The 26,772-nt window shown below is 44.4% G+C and overlaps 1 protein-coding gene across 2 annotated transcripts; it reads left to right on the top strand.

Annotated features, from left to right (window-relative positions):
• Positions 1-8,369: 8,369 nt before the first annotated feature.
• Positions 8,370-19,523, top strand: FCRLA (Fc receptor like A). Of its 2 annotated transcripts, none has more exons than XM_027527530.1 (5): positions 8,370-8,502; positions 11,941-12,093; positions 12,410-12,676; positions 13,148-13,432; positions 18,142-19,523. In XM_027527530.1, the coding sequence occupies exons 1-5, from the start codon at positions 8,370-8,372 to the stop codon at positions 18,174-18,176; spliced, it is 873 nt and encodes a 290-aa protein (XP_027383331.1). In that variant the 3' UTR covers positions 18,177-19,523. The 2 variants fall into 2 exon arrangements, with proteins under 2 accessions (XP_027383331.1, XP_027383328.1); XM_027527527.1 differs by lacking the exon at positions 18,142-19,523 and adding an exon at positions 14,440-14,828.
• The last annotated feature ends 7,249 nt before the right edge of the window (positions 19,524-26,772 follow it).

The following is a 26,772-nucleotide window of genomic DNA, read 5'->3' as shown; positions in this document are numbered from 1 at the left end:
TTATAAATAACATTTGAAAGCACAATGTTCTGTGCACCTTATGTTACTATTATGAAGTAATAAAACCCTGTTCATTTCTACATCATTTCTACCAGCAAAATAGAATTTTATAGGCCTTCTTTTTGCTCACAATGATAACAATAAAATGGCACGTTCTAATCTGAAAAATGCACTTTCGTAAGTCTCAGAAAGAGATGAAAGAGATGTCCCCTCTCTCCTGCATGAACACAAGGGGCATTATCCTTCTGCGTGATGAAGCTGGCTCAAAGAACCTAGTCTGATTTGTTGTTAAATTGAAGACTTTGATGAGAATATCAAAAGATCTAAAATTCATAATTTGATTTGGTTATCTTATTTCATAATGTGTTGCTGCTGCTGCTGCTAAGTCGCTTCAGTCGTGTCCGACTCTGTGCGACCCCATAGACGGCAGCCCACCAGACATCCCCGTCCCTGGGATTCTCCAGGCAAGAACACTGGAGTGGGTTGCCATTTCCTTCTCCAATGCAAGAAAGTGAAAAGTAAAAATGAAGTCGCTCAGTCGTGTCCAACTCTTAGCGACCCCATGGACTATAGCCTACCAGGCTCCTCCATCCATGGGATTTTCCAGGCAAGAGTACTGGAGTGGGGTGCCATCGCCTTCTCCGCATAATGTGTTACTTGAGCAATAATGTAATTGACACCTCTGTATTCCTGTACAGAGTAAATACCTGTAAAACTGCTCTGTCAAATAAGAAGCGGTTCCTGCCACTTTCGCTTTCTCAGGCGTGTGTTTGGGGGAAAGAAGCCTGTGGTCTGCTAGATAGTCTCCTTCAACAAAGACACTGAGAGATTTATTTCAATTGATTAATAAATGACATTAAAAAACCCATGTGGGGCTGAAAGCTGAAGGCTGTTCTCTGTGCTGACAGACCCAAACACAGCAACAAAGGAAAGGGAGATAGACCATCCTTCTGGGCCTGAGCAAGAGCCTGCTTGTCTCTGTGTTGTACTTCTTGCAGCTCAGAATAACTGTTTTGCTGAACTAAGCTGCAAAGCCAACACAAAGAGAGTTAGAAAAAATATACACAAATATATTGTTTAATCCTCCGTGGTCCAAGAACTTCAGGCAGATTCAGTCTCTCAAGAAAGGGCCCAGGGCACTATCCTCTATGAAATATTAATTCTTTCATTTGCTGCCAGCAATCAAGTTAAAGGAATAGCTCTGAGCGCTATCTTCCCAGAATATGTGAGTTTTCTCTATGAAACTGAGGTCCACCTGGCAGCAGAGTGTGTTTCCTCATACTTCTAGTCTCCCAGAGGTAAGGAATTGGCTTTGTTTGGAAATGGGGAACTGTCCCCTGGAAGAGAAACAATAGGGTCATTGGTCTCGCGCATTGGAGAGCTCAGAGCATCTTTGTAAATGCTCTCTGAATGTGTGCTCTAAAACCCGAGTAAATGCTCTCTGAATGTGTGCTCTAAAACCCGAGCTGTAGGTGTAACAGGCATCCAAAGACAGACGTGTCAGTTCATATCTGGCACGCCTGGAGACTTCTAGCTTCTACTTGAGCAATATGAAACTGGACCTGAGTGTAGTCTCTCTTTTTTTCCTTCCTCCCTCCCTGTCTCTCTCATCTCGCCCCCCTTCCTTTGTTCCTTCTCTCTCTTTGAAGAAATATAAAAACAAGCCAGTCAAGAAGTGAGGAATAACTTGTGTACTGCAATACATTTTCAAGTCTTAGGAATAAGATAGATGGCCTCACTATGTGTTCTATAGGTTTGCAAAGTCACACGAGCACTCAATAGCCACAGTGTAGCTATAGACAGACATCTCGACTAATGCAAGATTGAATTTATATTTGAAAACCAGTTAATGTAATTCACTGTATTAATAGAGCCAAAAATATGATTATCTCAGTAGAGGCAGAAAAACCACTTGACAGAATCAACACCCATTAATTATTTTTAAAAAATAGTAAGTGGGAACAGGTGGGCTTCCCAGGTGGCTCAATGGTAAAGAATTTGCCTGTCAATGCAGTAGCTGCGGGAAATGTGGGTTTGATCCCTGGGTGAGGGAGGATCCCCTGGAGGAGGAAATGGTAACCCACTCCAGTATTCTTGCTGGGATATTCCCATGGACAGAGGAGCCTGGAAGGCTACAGTCCTTCACGACTGAATGGCGAAGCACGGACAAGAAGGAGCAGAAGAAAACTCTCTCACCCTGATGAAGGGCAATGTAAAGAACCCACATTCAACAGCATTAATAGAGAAAGCCTGCATGCTTTCTCCCCAAGGCCAGAAGCAAGCTGAAGAGTCTGCTCGTACCGCTCTTTTAGCATAGTGCTGGAAGTCCTAGCTAGTGAAATAAGGCGATAAAGGAAACAATTTAAATGTACAGATGAAAATGAAGAAATAAAATTTTTTGTATTTGAAAATGACTGGATGGTTTGTATAAAAAAAATCTCAGGGAATCTATATTTCAAAACTCCTATAGCTAATGAGTGACTTTAACAAGTTTACAAATTCAATGTACAAAACTGTCCGTATTTCTATATACTAACTGAACCATCAGAACTTTATTTTTTTAAAGTGTCACTTACAATAGCATAAAGAATATGACATATTTAGGGATACATTTGACAAAAGATGTGCAAGACACATATACTGAAAACTGCTAAGGGAAATTCAAGAAGACTTAAACAGAGAGCGCATGTGTTCATAGATCAAAGACGTGGAATTGTTAAGATGTCAATTCTCTCCAAACTGATCTATGGAATCAAAGTCCCAGCAGGCTTTTTTGAAAAAACGTTGACATGCTGTTTCTAAATTTATACGGAAGTGTAGCAATATTTGCATGGAAATGCAAAATCTATGTGGAAGAGCTTTTGAAATTTTGAAAACGGAGAACAAAGTTAAAGAGAGTGCAGACATATCATCATAAACATATGGCTGATTTATTTTTGATAAAGATGCCAAAGCAATTCAATGAGGAAAGTATAATCTTTTCAACAAATGGTGCTGGAACAATTGATAACCAATGTGAAAATTAAACCTTTGTCCTTAACTCACACTATATATAAAATGTACTTAAAATGGATCCTAAAAGCAAACTTATGGTTACCAAAAGAGAATGTAGGGGTAAGGAGGAATAAATCAGGAGCATGGGATTAACATACACAAACTACTATATATAAGCTGGGCTTCCCAGGAGGTGCTAGTGGTAAAGAACCCTCCTGCCAATGCAGGAGACACAGGAGATGTGGGTTTGATCCCTGGGTGGGGAAGATCCCCTGGAGGAGAGTATGACAACCCACTCCAGTATTCTTGCCTGGAGAATCCCATGGACAGAGGAGACTGGTGGGCTATGGTCCACAGGGTCGCAAAGTTACACGTGACTGAAGTGACTTAGCGAGAATGCATATATAAGAGAGATAACCAACAAAGACCTACTGTATAGCACAGGAAACTCAATATTCTGTGATAACCTGTGTGAGAAAAGAATGTGAAAAAGAACAGATATATGCATATCTACAACTGAGTCATTTTGCTATACACCTGAAACCAACACCACATTGTAAATCAACTATAATCCAATAAAATTTTTAAAAACATTTAAAAATGGATCTTATATCTAAATGTAAGATCTAAGCCTATAAAGCTTCGAGAAGAAAACAACAAAAAATCTTAATGACCTTAGATTTGGCAGAGATTTATTAAGTGGGATTAAAAAGCAATATATAAAAGAAAAAAAATGTAGAATAAACTGGTAAATTGGACTTCATAAAAATTTTAAGTGTTTGCTTTTCAAAAGACAATGAGAAAAAAAAAAGGCAATGAGTGGTGATCATTTTGTGGTGTGTAGAAATACTGAACCACTGTGGCGCACCTGGAGCTACCACAGTCTCTAGGTCGATTATACTTCAGTAATAAAAATAAGAAAAGAAAAGAAGCACCAGACCTCACACACAGACAGACAAAAACCCGACAAATACGTACATGCAAATTCATTTGGACGATACCCCTCAAAAAGAGACAATGATAAGAAAATAAAATGACGAGTCAGATTGGGAGATAACATTTCTAAAACATATCACCCTGTAAGGGACATATATCTAGAATTTTTAAAAGCCGAAAGTTTTACCACTCAATAATAAGAAAATAAACAACCTAACTTTAAAATAGGAGCAAAACATTTGAATTAATAAACATTTGAATAATCATTAGGGCCCCAGGGGGATGAGGTATACTGTTATCACAGACTCTGACATCATATTCAGCGCCTGGATTCTCAAAAAGTATTTCTTCATGTGCGACACAAGGGTCTTTGCTTCCGTTCTGAGCGGTGGGGGCAGAGGACGGAGAAAAGGGCAACAGAAATGCTATCAGGATGGAGGCTACTCCGTTCTTGCCTCAGCCTCGGGTCAGTCAGAGACCTCTGACCCCAAGGGCCTGCCCAGCCTCTGACTGCCTGGGGCAAAGAGGGTCCTTGGCCTGTGCCACATTTAAAAGGTGACACCGCCAGCTTGTTCAGGGCCCTGTTGCTCCACAGAGATGTTGGCCCTGCTGTTTTCCCCTGCAGGACGGAGCTGGGTTGGAGAGTCTGCCTGCCAGCAGCCCAGGGAACACTCTGCTGGGCAGGAGTTGCTTCCTCTGTTCCTCCAGCAACCCCAGAACATAAGACTGCCTGCCTGCACCTCATTTTAACTAAATGCGACTGAAAGCAGAAGAAAACCAGTCAGATTGGCAAGGCAGCAAGCACATTAAATGTAAATCATAAACTCAGAAACCCAAACAGGTGGGCAGTGGAAGTCACACTCTTGGCTCTGGAGCCTGGTTTAGATTTGTCCCTGTTACCTAATTTACACTTTGACTTCTACAAAAAAAAAAAAACACACAAAACTTCATTAAAGAACATATACAGTTAGTAAATACACGAAAAGATGTTCCATATCATTAGTACATGGATGTTTATAGCAGCTTTATTGATAACGGCCAATCCTTGGAAACACTAAGGTATCCTTCAGTAGGTGAATGGTAAATAAACTGGTATATCTAGACAATGGAATCCTATTTAGGGCTAAAAAGAAATCTACTATCGAGTCATGAAAAGGCATGGAGGAATCTTAAAAGACACTGCTAAGTGAAAGAAGCCAGTCTGGAAGAGCCACGCAGTGCATGATTTCAACTACATGACATTCCGGAAGAGGTCAAACGATGGAAACGGTAAAAATATTAGCGGTCATCAGGTGTTGCAGAAGTGGACTGATGAATAGGCAGAGCAGCGAGGATTTGTAGGGCAGCGAAAATATCTGTATGTTACTATATTGATGGATACATTTGTCTAAAGCTGTAGAATGTACAGCACCAAGAATGCAGTCTAAGACAAACCTGGGATTTGGGGTGATTATGGTGCATCAGGCTTGTCAGTTTTAACAAACGGACCAGCAGGGGACGGCAGCAGTGAGGGAGGCCGCGCGTGCGCGGGGGCGGGAGGGGTACGCGGGCTCCCTGCACCTTACCCTTTGCTGCGAGCCTAAAACCACTGTGCAAAAGAGTTTTTAAACACGAAACACACACACATACACCTGACCTGAAGGGTTCTAGAAAAGGTATTAAGAACTTTTTGTCCAAGCCCAGCACAAGGCTAATAAAGAATTCACAAAAAAAAAAAAAAAGAAGAGAAGAAAGTAAATCTCAAAACAATGCATACAATATTAATCAATTTAATAAAAGTTCCAAGTGCGAAATGTTTACAACTATAAAATAAAGGGGTGACACTTTGCTGTGCACCAGAGACTGAACACAACATTGTATAAATAATAAAATTTTAAAAACAAAAAATAAAATAAAGGAAGTGATAAATAGAAGATCAGGATTGTGGTTGATTGTCACCAGGAAAGAAGATAATGAAATCGGAAGGAACCCACACAGTGCTTCAAGGATAGTGGTAATATTCTATTTCCTCCACTTAACCAGGTACAAAAGTCTTCATTGCATCATTATTCTTTATACCATCATTTATCTTTTCTAATTTTTTTAATCTACTCAATTAAAAAAAAAGAAAAAATAAACATCCTGCTTGTGACAAGCCAGGAGCAGTTGAAAATTACATCAAAGGTCTCATTAGTATTGGGATGGAATGAGGACGGAGGCTTGCCCCACTGATCTGTGAAAATTCTGGGGTGATCTTCATGGTGGGACTAACTCAGTAAACTGAGATCAGCCTCCATAAGCACGTAACAGGCCCAGTGTTCCTCTTTTCCCAGTGATTCACACCTGTTCTAAGTATTTCATGGATCAGACTTCATGTGAGTGAAATTTTCCAGAGGCTTAGTAGAAATTTCAGAGTAAAGAATGTGATCGCTTCATCCCACGTCCGCAGGGGCCTTCTTACTTTCCATACTGAGAGTGGGATCCTGTGGGAGCTGATGGAAATGGTGTGTATAGATGAGGGTCTCCATCTAGGTACAACTTTGTGGTAAGGGCAGTTAAGGAGAGGTTGGGGGCATGAGAATGGAAAGATTTGTGGGGTTAATGTGGAAGCTCCTTACAGACCTAACTCCAAAAGTCTGTATTTTACAGAGTGTTAAGTCTGGAAGTTCATCTAAACACATTTCATTTTCTTAATTTTCATTAGGGCTGGTCTAGACTTCTCTTCCTCTTCTGAGCCTGTGGGTTCTTTCGCGTCACATCACCTGCGGGGCTTACTGCCTCACTGCTTCTCCCCACACCCATATTCACCCCTCACTCCCACTGCATTCCCTGGGGCCACCTGCAAAAAAAATTTGTCTCTCAGATAATGGAAAATTTATTTTAAATGCTTATTTTAGCTTGAGAAGTACCCGCTCTGTCAGGCCTCTGTTGCTAATATATCTGTTCTGATGTGTGGTTTTTGCACAGTTGAAGGGTCATGCTGACTCTCCTTCTGCCTTCAAGCAGGACTGCCTTCCCCCATTTCTGATGGCCCGTTTCATCTCTGAGTCACCAACTGAGGGCCTGGTGGGTGTCATGATGGGAAGGGGAGAGTAGTGTGGTCCCTGGGAAAAGAGGCCTGGGCCCTTCCATTGAGGAGATCTCAGTCCAACAGCACATGTTCAGAGGGAGGCATGTGGTTCCCATAAGGACTCCTGGAGCTGAAGAGAGATGCTGTGGCCTTCATACTGCCCTTGTTCCTGACTCTTCTCAGGTTTCTCAGGCTATCAGATGCCTTCTGTCTCTAATTTCTTCAGGATCAGTGGCTTGAGCATTGGCCATGAGCCTGAGCCCTAACCTTACAGATAGGGCCCCTGGAAATTGACTTTCTTTTTTCCTCTGCTCTTTCCCAGGAGTCCCTCTTTGCCTTTTACTCAGATTTCCAATGAGACTGAATAGCCTTAGTTGTACTGTAGAAAAAGAGAGCTGAGGCCTGAGTCTAGAAAAATTTGTATACAAATTTGTCTGGGCTTTGGATGTTAGAAGCATGTGGCTGCTGCTGCTGCTAAGTCGCTTCAGTCATGTCTGACTCTGTGCGACCCCATAGATGGCAGCCCATCAGGCTCCCTCATCCCTGGGATTCTCCAGGAAAGAATACAACCAGGGGGCTAATCTCATATGTAATTTGGTGCCATTACCAATTGGACAGAAAGGAAGTCAAACCAGTCCATCCTATAGGAAATCAGCCCTGAATATTCACTGGCAGGACTGATGCTGATGCTCCAATACCTTGGCCACCTGATGTGAAGAGCCAACTCATTGGAAGAGACCCTGTTGCTGGGAAAGATAGAGGGCAGGAGGAGAAGGGGGCAGAAGAGGATGAGATGGTTAAATGGCATCATGGACTCAATGGACATGAGTTTGAGCAAATTCCAGAAGATAGTGAAGGACAGGGAAGCCTGGCGTGCTGCAGTCTGTGGGGTCACAAAGAGTCAGACACGACTGAGGGACTGAACAACCACCACCAATCTTCTTCTCCCTTCAGTCCTGCTCCAGTTTGGTTACTAGAAGCATGTAAGACTTGGAACAGGACAAGATAGGACACTTGAATTCTCACCGATGGTCTTCCTGTGACTTTCTGTGTAGCCTTCAAGCAATTTCCTGCCTCCTATCCCGTTATTTCATTGGTGACATAAACGATTGTTGCACTGATTTTGCCTAGAGTTTGTGAAGGCCGGTGGGAGAGCAGACTTTGAAACATGCTTTCCAACATGCTCTGAAAGGTCTCTGAGCTCTGCGGGGGAATTCACGAACAACTGGGAGGGTGATCATGTCATCCACACCCCTAAGGGTGCTGATGGTGCTGGAGCCAACCTGGTCAATCTGAAGGATGAAAGTCAATTGCAAAGTTGAAAATGGGCCCCAGATGCAGGCGATCAGACAGTTAGACTTACTTCCTCTTTTCTAATTTGAGGGGTTTCATGTTGAAGAAAATCAGTGTGTTAGAAGCTGCAGGAGACCTAAACGCAGTTACCACGAAGCTAAGCTCTGTCCTCATGGCTAGAGTCTTCTACTTTTCTCCTGCTTTGCTCTGGGCAGCCCAGATGCTACTGGGTAAGTAAAATCTTGGAATTTGTGGAAATGGAGATATGTAGGACTTTAGGGAAAAGACCCAAAGGAAAGCAGCATGAACTAACTTCAGCACTCAGAAGCCAAGTTCAGGTGGGATATGGCTAGTGTATGGAAGTTTCGTGTGCGGGACTGAATGGCTGTTTCTGAATGGTATTTTTTTTCATCCTAAAAGTACCCTTGACTATGATGCCCTCTTTAGCTACAATCTCAACTCTTTTCTTCCTTTTCTCAGATAAATCTTTTGAAAGAGTAGTCTGCATTTTTGCTTTCTCTGTTTCCCCACTTGTCACTCACTCTTAATGACCGCAGTTTGGCTTCCGGTGGACTCAGTTTTGGCCAAAGTACAACAAACTCTATTCAGACACTTCACACTTTTAAAATCTTATCCTGCTGGACTTCTCTGCTGCACTGGGTACAGCTGATCACATATTTTTCCTCGGCAATCTCTATTCCCCTGTCTTCTCTTTGTACTTCATGTATCTCTCTTGGTCTCTTTGGTGGCTTTTCTTCTCTTTCCCTTAAAGACTGGCATTTTCTACAGTTGCCTCCTTGCCGCCTTAGTTTTTAATTTACAGTCTCCTTAGTGAACTTATTTGTCTAACTTTTACCAGCACAACTGTATAATTAAGAGTTCTAAGTGATGCATCACACCCTAATCATGTTTTTGAGTTTCACATTCAAACATCAAGCTTTGCACAAGACATAGCTACCTGCGTGTTTCAAGATATCTCAGCACAATACGACCAGAGTGGAGCTCATCGATCCTCCTGGTGCCTCCTGCTCCTAATTTCATCCTTCTGGTTTTTTGACTGCACTGTGTGGCTTGAGGGATCTCAGTTCCTTAACCAGGGGTTTAACCTGGGCCATGGCAGTGAAAGCCCGGGATCCTAGCCACTAGACCATTAAGGAAGTCCCCAAATTTCATTTTTCACTGTTTTATCTCAGTTAATGGTATCCATCCAGAAATCTGGGTCAAAAATTCAGAGATAATGTAGATTCCTCCCTCTCCTTCATCTTTTACACATGATCAGTTATCAAGTTTGGCAAAGTTTACCTTCTAAGTTGGTCCTAGACCCGGTCTCTTTCCTGAAACATGACTAATTGTATCTACTAGGAGAATCCCAGGGACAGGGGAGCCTGGTGGGCTGCCTTCTGTGGGGTTGCACAGAGTCGGACATGACTGAAGCGACTTAGAAGCAGCAGCAGCAGCAGCAGGACAAGCCCTCATCATTTCTGTCTTGTGCTAGTCCAACAACTTCCTAACTAATCTTCATATCTCAGCCTGGTGTCCTTGAAATAAATTCGGACTCTGCAGCCAGAGTAATTTCTAAAATTCAAGTCTGCCAGCCAAAGCTCCTTATCATGGCATTCAAGGTCCACAATAACTTGGCCTTGTTTCAACCTCTTCAACCTCTTCTCTCACCCTCTGGGCCTTTCAATAAATCCCAACCTGCTTATGTTTACCCGCCAAACTCTTATTTATCTCCAAAGTTTTGTTCATACTGCTACTTCTGCCTGAAATGAGTCCCGTCTCCCTGCCCCCGCCATTGCTCCCTGCTCGTCTCTCGCTTACAATCTTCTGGGCATCCCTAAAGACTCAGCTTAGGTGGCATCTTTACCAGGAAATCTTCCTTGAGCCCTCCTCTCTGCTTTGATGGCTGCCTGTGCAAATTCTTTCTTTTTCCTTTCTTCCTCCTCTGAAACAATCTCTTCATATGCCTGTGCCAGCCACTGAACTGAGAGTTACTTGTAGGCAGGGACAATGCCTTTTTGTTTGATTTTTAAAACTATATCTTATTTATCTTTGAATTCTCAGCACCCACATTTCCCCTACACAATAGTTTTGTTGAATTGTTTTATTGAACATACAGAAACAGGACTGGGTGACTGAATTATGACACAGCAGTGGTATTGTGGTGAGAACAGACTCAGAATCAGATGCTCTGGTTTCAAGCCACTCTTCTTTTATTTACTAGCTCTGTATCACTTGGAAAAGCCACTTTTCATAGTTCTGAACTCGGTTTTCCTATCCATAAAATGAGAATAATAATACCTGTCACGTAGTTTATTGAGTCAAAGTGCCTGGTAGCCTAACAACATTTTATTTTACAAAAAAGAGAAGAGGCTGTGTCCAGTTGACTGAAAGTGGAGGAACTGAAAAGAGGGTAGCAGGGTGATGAAGAGGGCTGAGAGGGGATTGAAAGAAAGCACCTGCTGCTGATGTAATGAGGATTAGGAAGTAGAGACTGGCCTTGCTAAGAGAAGTTACCAGCTCAAAGAAGAGTACTGGGACTTTGCAAGTGAAAGGGAGCAAAAGCAAGTGGGACAGGAAAGAACTGAGAACATGTGAACGGCCATGGGCCCAGGAGAGGGAAAGAAGCATTAAGAGGGTCAAGAAGCAGTCACGGAGATGAGAGATTTACCTAGCCTGGGTCAGCCATGGAACTAAGAGGTAGGGTGAGGAAATGTGGTGGAAAAGCTATAACACTAAGTTTCAACCCCCAAGCAAAGAAAGAATTGTTTCAGAGCTACCAGTACAGACTTGGAGTAGAGGGTCAGGGGTAGAGGGAAAGACACAGGATGGGCTTTACCGTTGCCAGGGAAGGTTCAAGGGACAGAGGACATTAAGGTAAAGGAGACTGAAAAAGGAAGACCTGAAAGGAGGAGCCAGGAAGGAGGTACTAAAAGCTAGTTAGTAGATGACATATTCAAGGATTAAGAGCAAAGTGAATCTGGGAAAAAGAAAATATGGAAGAAAGCCCCCAGGAAGGTCTGAGGACTAAAGTAGATCATGTCTGGACAACTAAGTAAAAAGAATACTGACTTTGGGCTCAGATGTACCTGACTTTCTTGCTATACTCCTTACTCTTTTTTAAAATTGGGGGTAAATGAATTGGCTTTTCAAAATCTGTTCATTTATTAATAAGATTTATAAAGTGGGGGTGAAATCACATGCCCAGAAATCTTGTGAGATTAGTGAGATAAAGTGTGAACGTGCCTGGCAATGCCTGGCACATGGTAGACCCTCAACAAATGTTAGAATCTGATCTCCTTTCCCTCTTGTCCTGTGTCTGTCTGCTCTGGGATCCTCTTTGTCTTTGACATCTGGTTTCCTGCACCTGCAGCTGGATGTCATGCTGGTGAGCTCACCATTCTCTCCCCACCCCCTTCCTCAAACCCACAGTCCACTCACTGACTGCACCCGGGAGCCAGCGAATCAAGTCAAATGCGTCCCTCTTAGAGAGCCACATGGGTCTCTTGGGAAAAAAAAAAAAAAAGGTTTTGATGTCTTCTTACTCTATTTTAAAACGCGTGATTCCCCAAGGAGAGGGAGGAACCACTGTGGAGAGCCATTTCCTGTCCTCCTTCTCCAAGCTGCAGCATCATTTTCTGGTTCTTCTCCAACCATGCTCTCCGCAGCTGCCAGTTTTGAGGCACTCCAGTGCAAAGGACCAGCCAGCACCCAGGACAGCATGTGCCACCCTGAGGATGACTTGACGGACCCAAGGGAAGTCAGCTTCCAGGTCAAGGGCTACACTTTCAGTGAACCCGTCCACCTGACTGTGTCCTACGGTGAGGTCCTAGAAAGGACTGACCAGTGCAGGCAGCTCTTTCTCCCATTTCCCAAAGCTCTCCTTTCAGCCCCACAGCCCACTCAGGAAGGTACCCTCAGGAAACTGGCCATGGGAAGAGATACCATCTGCTCCATCTTCAGCCCAAGAAGCCAGGGTACCCTCTGTGCTAGACCCTAGAGAAGCTGTCCCACACTCCCAACCAGAGGGCAGGTGGCCTGGCCCCTCAGAGAAAGACTAGAGGGATCTACTGTGGGCAGATTGAGGGAGCTCCCAAGGGGCAGTAGGTCACACTCAGCTTTTGCCTTGGCCCATAGACTGGCTGATCCTCCAAAGCCCAGCCAAGCCTATATTCGAAGGAGACCCTCTGGTTCTGCGCTGCCTGGCCTGGCAAGACTGGCCACTGACCCAGGTCACCTTCTACCGAGACGGCGCAGCCCTTGGCCCCCCCGGACCTAGCAAGGAAATCTCCATCACTGTGGCGCAAAAGGCCGACAGCGGGCACTACCACTGCAGTGCTGTCCTCAGGAGCCCTGGTCCTGGGAGCCCAGAGACGGCGTCTCCTGTGGCTCTCACAGTTCACGGTAAGCGCTAGAGGCAGTGTCATCATGGTGGAGGCAGGTGGGGAAAGACAGAGGAACTACAAATGTCTTTCTCTGGAGATGGCAAGATCACCAAAGGCCTAAGCAGTAGGTTGCTGGCAGATGCCCCAGGTGGCCTTCAGGAGGAGCAGCATCTTAGCATTGCCCGTCCAAGCCCTTCAGCTTGACTCCAAGCTCAACATGTTTCCTTCTGCTCTGTCCTACAGCTCTGTGCTCCCCGATGTTCACTGACTGGATGTCTGGCTTACTGTCAGATTTGCCAATCTCTAGATCTTCTCTAGTCCTGTCTATTGAAGAGAGAGACAACTCGAAAGGTTCAAATGGAACTTTTCTAAGAGAAGTCCTTCCTGATCTAGAAATAGAGGAAGGAATGTGGGACCAGGGTTCTTTGCTTGCCGGGGGCTCATCTGAATGAATGGCTGAGCTCCTCTTTCTCACCTCTCTCTCCCCCAGAACTGTTTCGAGCCCCAGTTCTCAGAGTCACACCCTCAGCTGAGCCCCAAGAGGGGAAGCCAGTGACCCTGAGCTGTCAGACAAAGCTGCCCCTGCAGAGGTCATCCGCCCGCCTCCTCTTCTCCTTCTACAAGGACGGCAGGACAATGCGTAGCAGGGGTCCCTCTCCAGAATTCCAGATCCCCACCGTGTCAGAGGCACACTCTGGGGCCTACTGGTGTGAAGCAGCCACTGAGGACAATCAAGTTTGGAAACAGAGCCCCAAGCTGGAGATCAGGGTGCAGGGTGAGTTTGTGTGTGTGTGTGTGTGTGTGTGTGTGTGTGTGTGATGGGTGTGAAAAAGCAGGAAGGAAGGGGATAAGACAATTGGGTCCGTGAGCTAGGGTTTGGTGTAAGCAGGTTAAGAAAAGACACACAGGAGGCAAGAACAATAAGCCAGAGGCCCTGGTGGTGGGAAAAAAAGCACAGAGAGGCAACTTCTCCCTCAGACTGTGGTGTACAACTCACCAAACCAAGACCTGAGCCAGCAGCTACTGCCCTGTAGACTTGACACTCCCTTCATGAACTCTGGGCATTTGTAGCAACAGAGTTTCTAGAGTGAGGATGAAGTAGGCTGGAGTTTATATTCAATTCTAGGAATCTCAGTCAAGAAGGCTGCATTTGATCTGAAACATACCCATAGGAAGTGTCCAGGGTAGGGAGGGCGCTCAAGTCATGTCATAAGGAAAATAATGGAAGGGATGGGAGAGGCTCATCTTGAAGAGGAAGTGACTCATGGGGCCAGCAGAGGCATCCTCAAAACACTGAAGGCTGGCACAGGATAAGGAATTACACTAATGTCAAGTACATTAGTGTAGAAAGCCATGGCAACCCACTCCAGTATTCCTGCCTGGAGAATCCCCATGGACAGAGGAGCCTGGCGGGCCACAGTCCATGGGGTGGCAAAGAGTCAGACACGACTGAAGAGACTTAGCATGCATGCATGTACAATCAGAGATTGACCTAGGACCAGTTACCTGTTGTACAACATGCCTGTTGGAAGGAATTCAATTAAAAGAGGAGGAACTGGCTAACATCCATAGCCCTTTTAATGATAAGGCCTCCCTGTGGAAGATTTTCAAGCAGAAGAAATGCAGATTTCTTCAGATTGGAATTTGGACCAGAGTCCTCAAATTTTTGCTGCCACTGGGCTCCAAAGCTACTTTCAGAGAATAAGAAAGATTGACCAGGAGTATGAGGGTAGGACGAGAGTCAGACTTCACTCTGTCTGTGTCTCCTGCCCCCTAATCCAGGTCCCTCCAGGTCTGCTGCACCCACTACCTTGACTCCAGCTCCTCAGAAACCAGATGCTCCAGAAACTACTTCTACAAAGCCCCCTGGGCCACTGCCTCCACTTTCCACCCCTTCTTCTAAGGATCCAGACTCCTTTTCCCCTCTGCAAGGCCCAGACCCTCATCTGTATCACCAGATGGGTGTTCTCCTCAAGCAGATACAGGATATGAGAGTTCTCCTTGGTCACCTGGTCATAGAGCTGAGGGACTTGTCTAGCCACCTGAAGCTTGAGACCACAAAGGGTCCTACCAAACATGAATAAATAATTCACTTGCCATATTGCTTGACTACCCCCAATAAATCCAGTTTTTTTTTCTAGTTTTCATCTTTCTGTTCTATACTTATGCATAAATGGTTTTACAGGTTGCCCCAGTGTTTTGTTAGAGCAGCAGAGATAGGTGAGTATAAATAAATTTGTACCAAGTTATACCTAGAGTTTAACTATAATTGTGTATTCTGTCTTAACATGAAGACATATCCTGCTTGATCTAGAGAGTTGCCTTCTGTGGCCCAGACCAGAATCTGGTGAATGAAAGAGAAGCAATGAGATAGATTTAATGCAGCAGTCTCAACCAAGGGCAATCTCTCTCCATCCTAGGGGACATTTGGCAATGTCTGGAGACATTTTTGGTTGTCACATGGTGAGGAGGGTGTGCTGCTGGTGTCTAGGGATGTTATTAAACATCCAGTAATACACAGAACAGCCTTCCACAACAAAGGATTATCTCGTCCAAAATGGCGATAGTGCTGAGGTTGGGGAATCTCAGCTTCACGTAGGTGTTGGACTCTGAGATGAACTTTTGCCTCTTTTACTTAATTCTCTCCCGCTAGCCTTAATTCAGCAAATATTAATTCATGCTGGTGTTTTCTGGCCTCTGCTACATGCCCAAATTGATGCTATGTTAAATATACCTATAAAACAGTGTTTCTGTCTATAGAGGGTTTACGATTTGAGATGGAGGGGTGGTAATACGCCTACCCATTAAGCAATTAAAGCAGGGCATATACAAATTCCCCAGAGGATCCTACTGAATTATCATGCTTGATCACAGAAATATGTGATAAAGCCTAACACTGCTGGGCTTCCCAGGTGGTAAAGAACTTGCCCGCCAATGCAGGAGACTTGGGTTCGATCCCTGGGTCACGAAGATCCCCTGGAGAAGGAAATGGTAACCCACTCCAGTATTCTTGCCTGGGAAATCCCATGGACAGAGGAGCCTGAAGCATTACAGTCCACAGGCTCACAAAGAGTCAAACATGACCGAGTGACTAAACAACAACAATAGCACTGCCAGAACAGCAATTATTTAATTCATCTCTGAAATATTTTTCTTTAAAAATATACATAAATTGATTTTGGTACCATAATAATACTTTTTTCTATGCTTGGACTGCTACTGTGCATTCTCAGCCAATGAGAGCTAGCTTGACATACTCTACAGTAACCTTTGGTCAGTGAGTTAGCCCTTCATTTTATGACCTCAGCCAGGGGGGACTCTACCATATTATCTTAAATCACGTTGTGTGAAGTTATTCAGTGAGCGGTTTTTTCTGCTATTTATTCTGTGTGCAGTTTGGACCCACAGTGATTTACAACGATGTGTATTTGATTGTTCCAGAAATGCCACAAAGAAACAGAGGAATAGAATCACGTTGAATGTTAAAATTCAAGTTTTCTGGTGGTTTCTGTGTTCTGCTTAGTCACTGACTGACTTAGTCGTGTCTGACTCTTTGTGACCCCATGGACTATAGCCCGCCAGGCTCCTCTGTCCATGGAGATTCTCCAGGCAAGAATACTGGAGTGGGTTGCCATGCCCTCCTCCGTGGTGGTTCCTGCTAAGTCGCTTCAGTCGTGTCCGACTCTGTGCGACCCCATAGACGGCAGCCCACCAGGCTTCCCTGTCCCTGGGATTCTCCAGGCAAGAACACTGGAGTGGGTTGGCATTTCCTTCTCCAAGCAAGTGAAAAGTCAAAGTGAAGTCGCTCAGTCCTGTCTGACTCTTAGAGACCCCATGGACTGCAGCCTACCAGGTTCCTCCGTCCATGGGATTTTCCAGGCAAGAGTACTGGAGTGGGGTGCCATTGCCTTCTAAAATGCCAGTTTTATGGTGATTCCTGTCATCTACCAGGGGAAAGATCAAGAAGCAAATGAAAATTGGTAAAAGTCCACAAATATCACTGTAGCATGAGAGGATGGATTAACAAGTGTATGAGTGGGAGTTGCAAGAAATGATGACCAGAAATATGTCATTTGGGAGATGACCAAAGTGGAAGCTCAGGTGCCAATGGACCACGCTGAATGTACCTTCAAACGTTCTGTGTTATAGCCATTCTACACGGAATTGATTTCACCTAGTGGTACCACATTCATAAATGCATCCTGCAAGCCTGCGCTAAATAAGGGAGCCATGTACAGATAATAAAAGCTCTCAGAGAAAAAATAAGGAAGAAATGGGTGTAGCTGGCTAAGTGTCTCTCTTTTGTACTCCTCATCCATGTGTCAATGTGGACCTTTATCATCACACTGCATTTTAATTTTTTTACTATCTTATTTCTAGTCACTAAAAGGTGAGCTCTTGGAGGACTTCTTGAGCTCTCTGTTCCACATTGACTCATTGGTGTCTAGTTTAATGAGGGATGTTTAAACTTTCAGTGAATTGTGGATCATCAAACTGAATTGGGTGTCAGCATAATAAGGGAAGCATTGTGAAGAAGATGGGAATTAAGTATACCTTAAAGGATGAGTAGGACATCTAGTATCAGCAAAATGTCCAGGTTCTCCCCTAGAGGACCCAGATTAGGTCAAGAACTGGATGCCTCAGGGAGAGAAACTGCTATCACCAGGGATAAGAAAGGCAGGAACAGAAAAGAAGGTGTGGAGGGAGAGAGCTTTTACCTGTCCTCATCTGTCTGTCCAGCCTGGGGAAATTGGAAAAAGGCTGGCAAAGAGGAACTGTTATACTAGATTGGGTTTATGGCCTGTGCAGTGTAGGATTCTGTAAACCAAAGAGGCCTTAATGCAGCTGCACCGGATGTTATCTCTGAAATAAACGTTAGATACCAAGCACACCTGTTGTCTTGTAAAGTTGAATACTTTTCACTCTATAACCCAGAACTTCATGCCTGAGTATACATACTGACTAGTATATATACATGTATACCAGAAGATATGTACAATAGTGTTCATAATAGCACTATTTGTAAAATCACAACTTTGAATTCAATTCAGTTGTCCAACAGAAAAATGGATAAGTTGTGCTATCTTCACAGAACAGAATACTATACAACAGAATAAATGAACCATAGCTACAATGCAGCAGCATAAAAGAATATTAGGAATATTAATATTCAGTGAAAAAAAAAAGTCCTAGAAGATACCATATGGTGTGATGTCCTTTCTACAAAGGAATATATTGTTTAGCCATTCATTCATACACATGATAAAGTTTTTTAAAAAAGCATAAAAAAGGAAACACCATGGTCAGGATAGTAGTTACCTCTGAGGAGCTAATGGGAGACCACTGAGGAGGACCACACAGGTAAATATAAATTATTAATCAAAAAAATCTTCTTGGAGTAGGAATTTAGAAATATATATATATATATATCTCTAAATCATCTTCAGATTCCTTTATGTTATCTGCTTTTGTCTTTTCTTACAGGTAATAAGAAGCCAAGTTTATTACCTACAGTGTGAAGTAGTTCTTTTTCGATCTCCAAGTAATCTCAACTTGCTAAAGACTGCCCCTGGTATACTGTTAGAATTGCTGGATTTGGTAAACCTTTTTTTGTTGAGCTTAAAGACATGACTATAGATGTTTCACACATTTTCCCAGCCAGACAAGACAGCTAATTTTTGTCAGTACTGAAGTACCTTCATTTAATGTGGTATTTATATGTACAGTACTGTGCAAATTGTTATAAGAAAAAAAATTTAACATGAACTCTGCTTTAAAAAGAGAGTTCAGTGGAAGTTTATGAAGAAAATCTGGCTTCATCCAGGTTTGTAGTTGCATTTTAAGAGACTTTTTGTATAATTGTGGATATTCTTCTTTGATGCTACATGAGAACTCAACAAGGGTAGTTTTTAAACATTGAGTTGCATTATGGAATCTGAAGCCATATCAACATGTATTTCTTTCTGTTTTTGGCTGCGGTGTCTTTGTTGCTGCATTAGGACTTTCTCCGGTTGTGGCGAGCAGGGGCTACTCTCTAGTTGCATTGCAGTGGCTTCTCTTTGCTGCAGAGCTCTAGTTCTAGGATGTGCAGGCTTCAGGAGTTGTGGTGCATGGGCTTAGTTGCCTTGTGGCACATGGGATTTCCCTGGACCAGGGATTGAATCCTTGTCCCCTGCCTTGGCAGATGAATTCTTAACCACTGACCACTAGGGAAGCCCTCAACAAGCATTTCTTACTCTGCTGCAATAAAATTCATTGGTCCTTTTTGTACTTTAAATAGATCTTTCATTCGTGTGTTGGCAGTTGAAAATACTTGTTCACAAAGTTATAGAGATCTTTTAAATGTTGATAGCATCTCATTATATACAATATTTTAAAAATCAGATTCAGTATTAACAGAAAAGTCTTTAATTACTGGGAGACTGTCAAGCTCATGATAACAAATGCAAGTTTTTCTAAAGCTCTAATTTTCATTTGAAATCTGGAATTTCACGATTGGCAACAATTACTGTCAGATGTTTTCCTTGAAGTGACAGTCTCACTTTGTTCACTTTTAAGAAAATGTCTGAGAAATACCCAAGTCTGAATGACTACAGTTTTTCAGTCATTTTTTTAATTAAAAATGGTATTCCAAGAAAAAGGGTAGCTGGTTCAACTCAGAACTCAGTTGTGTAAGAGCTTTCCCTGAAGACAGTCATTGTATTTCAGTATGGAACAGAAGTGCATACTTCCTATTTCAGCACACAAAATATTTTAAGAGATGTGTACTTTGAGCTCAAAATGTAACAAAGTTATTTTTTAAATGATTTCATCAAGGTTTTGTTCTGTTTTCTTACTGTGAGCGCACAACATGACGGTGAAAAATACAGTTTGGTGCCGCTGCCTTCAACTATGCTTCAGATCTAACGGTTTTATCCCCCACTGCTTTGTGCCATCTATGCAAGTGTCAACCTAATGAAACAGGCAAGAGACCTCTTAGTAGGGTGTGAAGCTAGTGGTAAAGAACCCACCTGACAATGCAGGAGATGTAAGAGATGTGCATTCGATTCCTGGGTTGGGACGATCCCCCGGAGGAGGAAATGGCAACCCACTCCCATATTCTTGCCTGGAGAATCTCATGGACAGAGGAGCCTGGTGGGCTACAGTCCATGGGGTCACAAAGAATTGGACATGGCTGAAGTGACTCAGCACACAAACATAATTTTGACTTTTCAGATCCCTTAAAGGGTCATTGGAACCCCCAGGTATCTCTAGACCAAACTGAGAATTACTGAACTAGATCATTCTTAAGGCCCAGCCTGACATTACCCTCAAAAATCTCAATATTTACACATTTCTAAAAAGAAGAACCCATTTACTTTTTGATTCCTTAATCAGTTCTCTAGGTATAATAAAATAATTTTGACCTCAACCTCAGCTCAGTCATTTTAATGCTTCTAATTGGACACTTTTTAAGAGTCTAAGTTGGTTATACTACATGTTTCTTTTTTCCTTTGTACATCTGTGAGAAGACGCAACAACTTCTGCATAGCAGTGAAAATAATCAAGAATGAAAAGGCAACCTATGAAGTGGAAGGAAATATTTGCAAACCCTATAGCTGATAAGGGATTAATATCCAAAATATATAAGAAGCATGAACAACTTAGCAGCAAAATCCCAAATAACTTGATTAAAAAATGGATGAAGAATCTGAATAGGCATTCTCAAAAAAAGATGTACAGATGGCCAATAGGTATATTAAAATGTGCTCAATGTCACTAATTATCAGGAAAAAGCAAATTAAACCACAGTGAGATACCACCTCACACCTATCCGAAAGACTAGTATCAAAAAGAAGATAATAGGTGTTGCAAGGCTGTGGAGGAAAGGGAACCCTTGTGCACCATTGTGGGGAATGTAAATTGGTGCAGCCACTATGGAGAACATTACAGAGGTTCCTCAATATTTAAAAATAGAACTGCCTAATGAACAAGAGTCCCACTTCTGTGTATTAGTCAGCTAAGTCCTGTCTGACTCTTTGCCACCCCATGAACTGTAGCATGCCAGGCTCCTCTGTCCATAGAACTCTCCAGGCAAGAACACTGGAGTGGGTTACCATTTCCTTCTCCAAGGGTTCTTCCTGACCCAGGGATGGAACCCTAGTCTCTAGTATTGCAAATAGTGGGTAGTTGGCCATTTTTTTAATGGGGGGGTGGCATTTGAGCAGTAACTTGGCAACATGGGATCAAATCACTAGCTCCCTAGGGACGTGCATGCAAAGCAGCAGGAAGAGCAAGTGCAAAGGTTCTGGGGTGCATATGTGCTGGGCACCTGGAGGGGACACATGCGAGTGGAGCTGGTGGAGAGGAAGGAATGGGTCAGACTTAATTCAGGCCACACCGTGAGGCCTCCTGGATGTACTCAGAAAGCAAAAGGGATACCAGGGGTTCTGAGCATGATCGGCCGAGGCCTGAAGGGGCACCAGAAGTATCTGCGAGCTGGGGGTAGGGCTCGAGCTCGCCGCGGGGCCAGGGTAGGTGCTGGCTTCTCAGTTCTCCCTCCAGGACACTTTGAGGCTGTGCACAAACTCGAGATCGAAGGGCTGCGAGGTGTTGAACCTGGAGAAGCCCAGGATGTTGGAGGAGTCCTCCACCACCAGGTGTAGAAAGTCCATGGTGACTTTCTACCATGGGGAAGTCCATGGTGACGAGGATGTACTTGAAAACGCTGAGGTCATTCCCAGCCTCGAGATGGTACTGAGAATGAGGTGGGAGGTGGATGCGTTGGTGTCGATGGGGATGGTGGACACTTTTGTCATTGTGGAACTCCTTGAGCAGCGGGGTGGTGTCCCAGCTGTCGTCCAGCATCCTCATGGACAGAGTCTCCTTGGAGATGAGGAAGCCACGCACCAGTTCCTCCAATCGCAGCAAGCATTCGGCCCTGAGATAAGCACTCGCAGATGAGGCTGGCTGAAGGGTAGTTGAAAAACTTGGGGATCCGGGAGATGGCCAGGCTGGTGTCCTTGTTATTGGGGTACAGGCTGCCAGACACAAAGCGGAGGTACTGAAGGTGGGACATCTCCTCGGGACCCAACTTGATGTGGGGGATCTCCTCTCCACAGATTTGGCTCACTGTGGAGACAGAAGTGGGGCTGGAGGAGGGTCCCAGGACAGACACGGCCCCCTTGGGCAGGATCTGACACATGGTGTCCGTGGCCCTCTACTGGCTGCCCTGCTGCAGCCCAAAGATGTCTACTTCCACAGGGGCCTTGGCTGGGACTTCGATGATCCTGTTGATCTGCTCCCGGGCCAGGGTCAGGGTCAGGGCCAGACATTCACTGTGGCCCCACACAGTCTGGTCGTCCAGGATGGCAGCCCTGCGTGGTGATGAGAGCACCTGGCAGGTGGGGCTGGCCAAGGCAACAATCAGCAGCAGCAGCAGAGCTCAGCTGGAATCTTCCTCCCCTCCTCCCCGGGGACACAGCTGCTGTCGCCCCCACTCGCCACAGATCCTGGTGGGATGGAGGGCTGGGATTCCTCAAGGCCTGAGGATCAAGAAGGGGGAGATGCTCTGGAGCTGGGTGGTGGGGCTGGGGCCAGGGGTGAGGGTAGTCCACAGGGCCCCCTCCCCTGCCTCCGGTGGTGGTCCCCAGCTAATCCAAAACAGGGGGCTCCCAGGGAGCAGGGAGGAAGGAGAGGTGGAAGAGGAGAGGGAAAGCCAGGAAGGGGAGGAATAGGAAAGGAGAAAATGGAGGAGGGAAGGGGAGAGTAGAGAGGGGGAAGGCGCGAATGGAGGGGAAGGAGGGAGGGATATATATATATATCCCTAAGTGAAAAGGGAAATCAGTATCTCAAGAGATATCTGCATTCCCATGTTCATTGTAGCATTATTCACAATAGCCAAAATATGAAAATAACCTAAATGTCAACAAGTGAATGGATAATTAAAATGTATCTAAGATACGTTGTATGTACTACACATATATGTAATGGAATATTATTCAGCCTTAAGAAAAGAAACTCTTGCCATTCACAATATGGATGAACTTAGAAGACACTGTGCCGAGTGAAATAAGCCAGACAAGAGGGACAAATATTGCATGATCTCATTTATGTGTGAAGAAGATGCCCTGAAGGAGGACAAGGCAACCCATTCCAAAATTCTTGCCTGGAGAATACCCTCGGACAGAGGAGCCTGGCGGGCCGCAGTCCATAGGGTTGCAAGGAGTCGGACATGACTGAGTGACTTAGCATGCATGCATGCATTTTTGTGTGGAATCTGATAGCGCCAAACTCGTAGAAGCAAAGAGTAGAATGGTGGTTTTCAGAGGCTCAGGCAGAGAGAAGAGAAAGTGAGTATGAGGAATCAGCTCACTAGATTATGGAGGCTGAAAAGTCCCATGATCTGCCATCTGCAAACTGGAGGCCTAGGAAAGGGAAATTGAGTCTGAATCCAAAGGCCCAAGAGCCGGGGGAATTGATGATGTAAATTCCAGTTCAAGGGTCAGAGAAGATGAGGTGAGATGTCTCAGCACAATCACTGAGGCAGGAAAAAAGGGGAGGGGGGAGGCAAATTCCTCTTAACTCTGGCTTTTATTCTAAAAGAGAAATATCTAAAACTCAATAGCATATATGTAAATTAATAATACTAAACATTTCTCAAATGTAAATATACGCATGTATGAAGGATTAGAAAGTAGTTTACACAGTGGGTGTTCGTGTGGAGCAGAGGTGAACAGAAGTATGAGTGAAAAGTGAAAAATTAAGTCACCCAGTTGTCTCCAGTTCTTTGCGACCTCATGGACTGTGGCCTGCCAGGCTCCTCTATTCATGGAATTCTCCAGGCAAGAATACTGTAGTGTGTAGCCATTCTGTTCTCCAGGGGATTACCAAAGAACTAACGCTTCTGAATTGTGTGCTGGAGGATTCTTGAGAGTCCCTTGACAGCAAGGAGATCAAACAAGTCAATCCTAAAGGAAATCAACCCTGAATATTCATTGGTAGGACTGATGCTGAAGCTGAAGCCCCAATACTTTGGCCACCTAATTCAAAGAGCTGACTCGTTGGAAAAGATCCTGAGGCTGGAAGAGATTGAGGGCAAGAGGAGAAGGGGGCGGCAGAGGATGAGATGGTTAGATAGCATCACTGACTCAATGGGCATGAGTTTGAACAAACTCCAGGAGATAGTGAAGGACAGGGAAGTCTGGTGTGCTGCAGTTCTTGGGGTCACAAACAGTTGGACATCACTTAGACAATGAACAGCAACAACTGGAGTGTGTAGCCGCTCCCCTTGAGGGATTAAACCCAGGTCTCCTGCACCGCAGGTAGATTCTTTACCATCTGAGCTACCAGGGAAGCCCCAGTGTGAATAAAGATAAAAAATAAAAGGAGAGAGGAGACTTGAAAAGACTAATGATGACAGTCTGCTATGAGCATGAAAAAACAGATTTTAGAGTTGAGACAGATTTCTATTCAAATTCCAGTTCTAGCACCACAGGAAACATATGTAAAATGGAGATGATAATTCCTCCTTAAAGTCCCCTTGCAGGAATTAAAGTAATATGGTCTTTCCTGATGGTCCACGGCTAAGACTCTGAGCTCCCAACGCAAGGGGCCTGGTTCGATCCCTGGTCAGGGAACTAGATCCCACATGCTGCAGCTAAGACTTGGCACAGCCAAATAAATAAATATTTTTAATAAATAAATAAAGTAATATCTGTGAGGCACATGGTGTTGTGCCTGCTACATGCTCAGGGCTGCAGCACCCACTGAAATAAGCTGTGTCTCCATTGATACCAACAGCAGCAGCATCCCACTGTCATCACTGAAAGCGTCTTATTTCTCAGAATTCTTAGCAGATAATGGTATATCTTGTCCAGAAGTGATGTCGTGATAGGCTTCACAGAATTGCTCAGGTAATAAATGATCATTGCTAATTTTCTCTGCATAGTAAAGGTGTGCATAGTAAAGAATTAGAAATTCTTCAGGAAAAAGTCCTGGATGGAGAAGAAGATCCAATTTAGGAAAGTGCAGAAGAAAGCCTGGAATGAAGAAATGCTGGGTGGGAGATTCTTCAAGCCAAAACTTGAGCGCTATATGATATGAACCCTACGGGTGATTCTAGAGATTTTCAGGGAAGATTGTACACCTCATGAATTTTGAGTGTAATCAAGTTTTTTCGTGGAATCTGGGGGAAGAGGCTGAGATCTGTATTCTGAGTGATAGGAAGAGAAAATAGAGTCAACTTGGGTAGATTTAGGGAAGAGCTGAGGGGTGCATTACATTCTTATCATAAAGGTGGTGGCCTGGTACAGATTGTGGATGATGTGCGGAGGCTCACGTTGGCCCCGGATGAGGCATCAGGCATGTTGGGAGAAGCTGGGAACACTGCCTAGCTGGGCCCTCCTAAAGCGGGCAGTTTATAGTCTCTGTTCCTGGTGTCTCGTCCTCTCCTCCCCCCACTCCTGAACACCTTATCAATTACCTCCCTGGTTTTCAGACCCATATAATTCTATCTCTCTTCTATCAAAACGTGTTCTCAAAGCAGGATCTGAAGTGACCAGCTTAATTTAAAGGATCAATCGCATTTCCCTACGGGGCATCTGCATTTTTAACAAAGGCTAGCATATTAAGAGAAACTACGAGGAAATTCTTAGAGTGAAACTTTGGGCATCAGCAAGGAAGGGGGGAAGAGACCGTCTTAAACCCTGACAGGGTTTGATCATCTATCTCCTTCCTGCCAGAGTTCCAAAGGAAGGAGGTACCCTAGTACTAAACAGTCACAGATGAGGACCGAACACTGTCCAAGGAGACATACTATCAGGTTGGAAAATTCATTAAGTATTTACAGGAGAATTCAGGTTCCCCACTGCTCAGGGTATGATCACACGGCTGAAAAGCACAAGAAGTAGAGGCGAGAGGTCAGGTCTGAGAAGCTTCCGAGGGGTTGATGCAGTGACTTTTCTAACACAGGTAAGGATTATTAGAACTGGGGCATGGCTGGGGACAGAGAGAAGGAAGGAAAGCCAAGTGAGTGGATATGTTATAGAGAAGATCTTTGGGATAGGTGGGAAGGAAGGGTTTTCTAATTTTTGAGGTTTAAGTTTTCAGGAAAGGAGATAGAAAGAGGAAACAAATAAACATTTCTCCTCTTGACTGTGACACTGTAAGACAGTGACACAGAAGGTGGTTGATGAATCATACTCTTCTGTCTATTCACCCAGGGAAGGACGTGACTTCCAGGTATACAGAACCCGATGTCAATCTCACTTCCCACCAATGCCTATCACTGGGAAGTGAGCAGAATAATCCAGGGTGGATCTATTTTTTAAAAAATATTTTTATTTATTTATTTGGCTGCACTGGGTCTTCGTTGGGGCACAAGTGATCTTTAGTTGCAGCAAAGTGAAGTGAAAATGTTAGTCGCTCAGTCATGTCCAACTCCTTGTGACCCCATGGAATTCTCCAGGCAAGAATATTGGAGTGGGCAGCCATTTCCTTCTCCAGGGGATCTTCCCCATCCAGGGATAGAACCCAGGTCTCCCACATTGCAGGCAGATTCTTTACCATCTAAGCCACTTAGGTTGTAGTAAGCAGGATCTAATTCCCCAACCAAGGATCGAATCCAGGCCACCTGCTTTGGGAGTATGGAGTTTTATCCACTGGACTACCAGGGAAGCCCCTGTCCTGTGTGGATCCTGAGGACATGAAGATGTCTTTCTCATTTGAGGCTTATGGGACCTTCCTGGATAGGAAAGGAGTGAGATGGGAGTGGGATGTTGCTGGGAGCCTGAAGGTGGCAGGCAGAGCCTGGGGTTCTATGTGGCTTTCTTGGGCTGCAAAGGGAACAAAGGCTTTCTCTACAGGAGGTGGGGCTGGCCTGAGATGTGAGGTGGTTTAGGCGTAGCAGGTGGGACAGTGTCTGGTGCTGGGGCATCTGAGAGTTGACACATATCCAGCCTGTCTCCTGCTCCCTCCAGTCCACCGTGTTCAGAAATGAGGAATGACTGGGAGAAGCAGCGATGTCTCCCAGGGCTCAGTGGTCAGCACTGGTCACTGGTCACTGGTCTCTGTTTCTTCTCCCATCCCATGTCAGGGCATCTCCGTTGCTCTGCAGCTGCTGCTGGTAGATCCACC

This window comes from Bos indicus x Bos taurus, chromosome 3 (genome assembly GCF_003369695.1).
Source record: "Bos indicus x Bos taurus breed Angus x Brahman F1 hybrid chromosome 3, Bos_hybrid_MaternalHap_v2.0, whole genome shotgun sequence".
Classification (NCBI taxonomy): Eukaryota; Metazoa; Chordata; class Mammalia; order Artiodactyla; family Bovidae; genus Bos; species Bos indicus x Bos taurus.
This window is presented reverse-complemented; position numbering and strand designations above follow the sequence as displayed.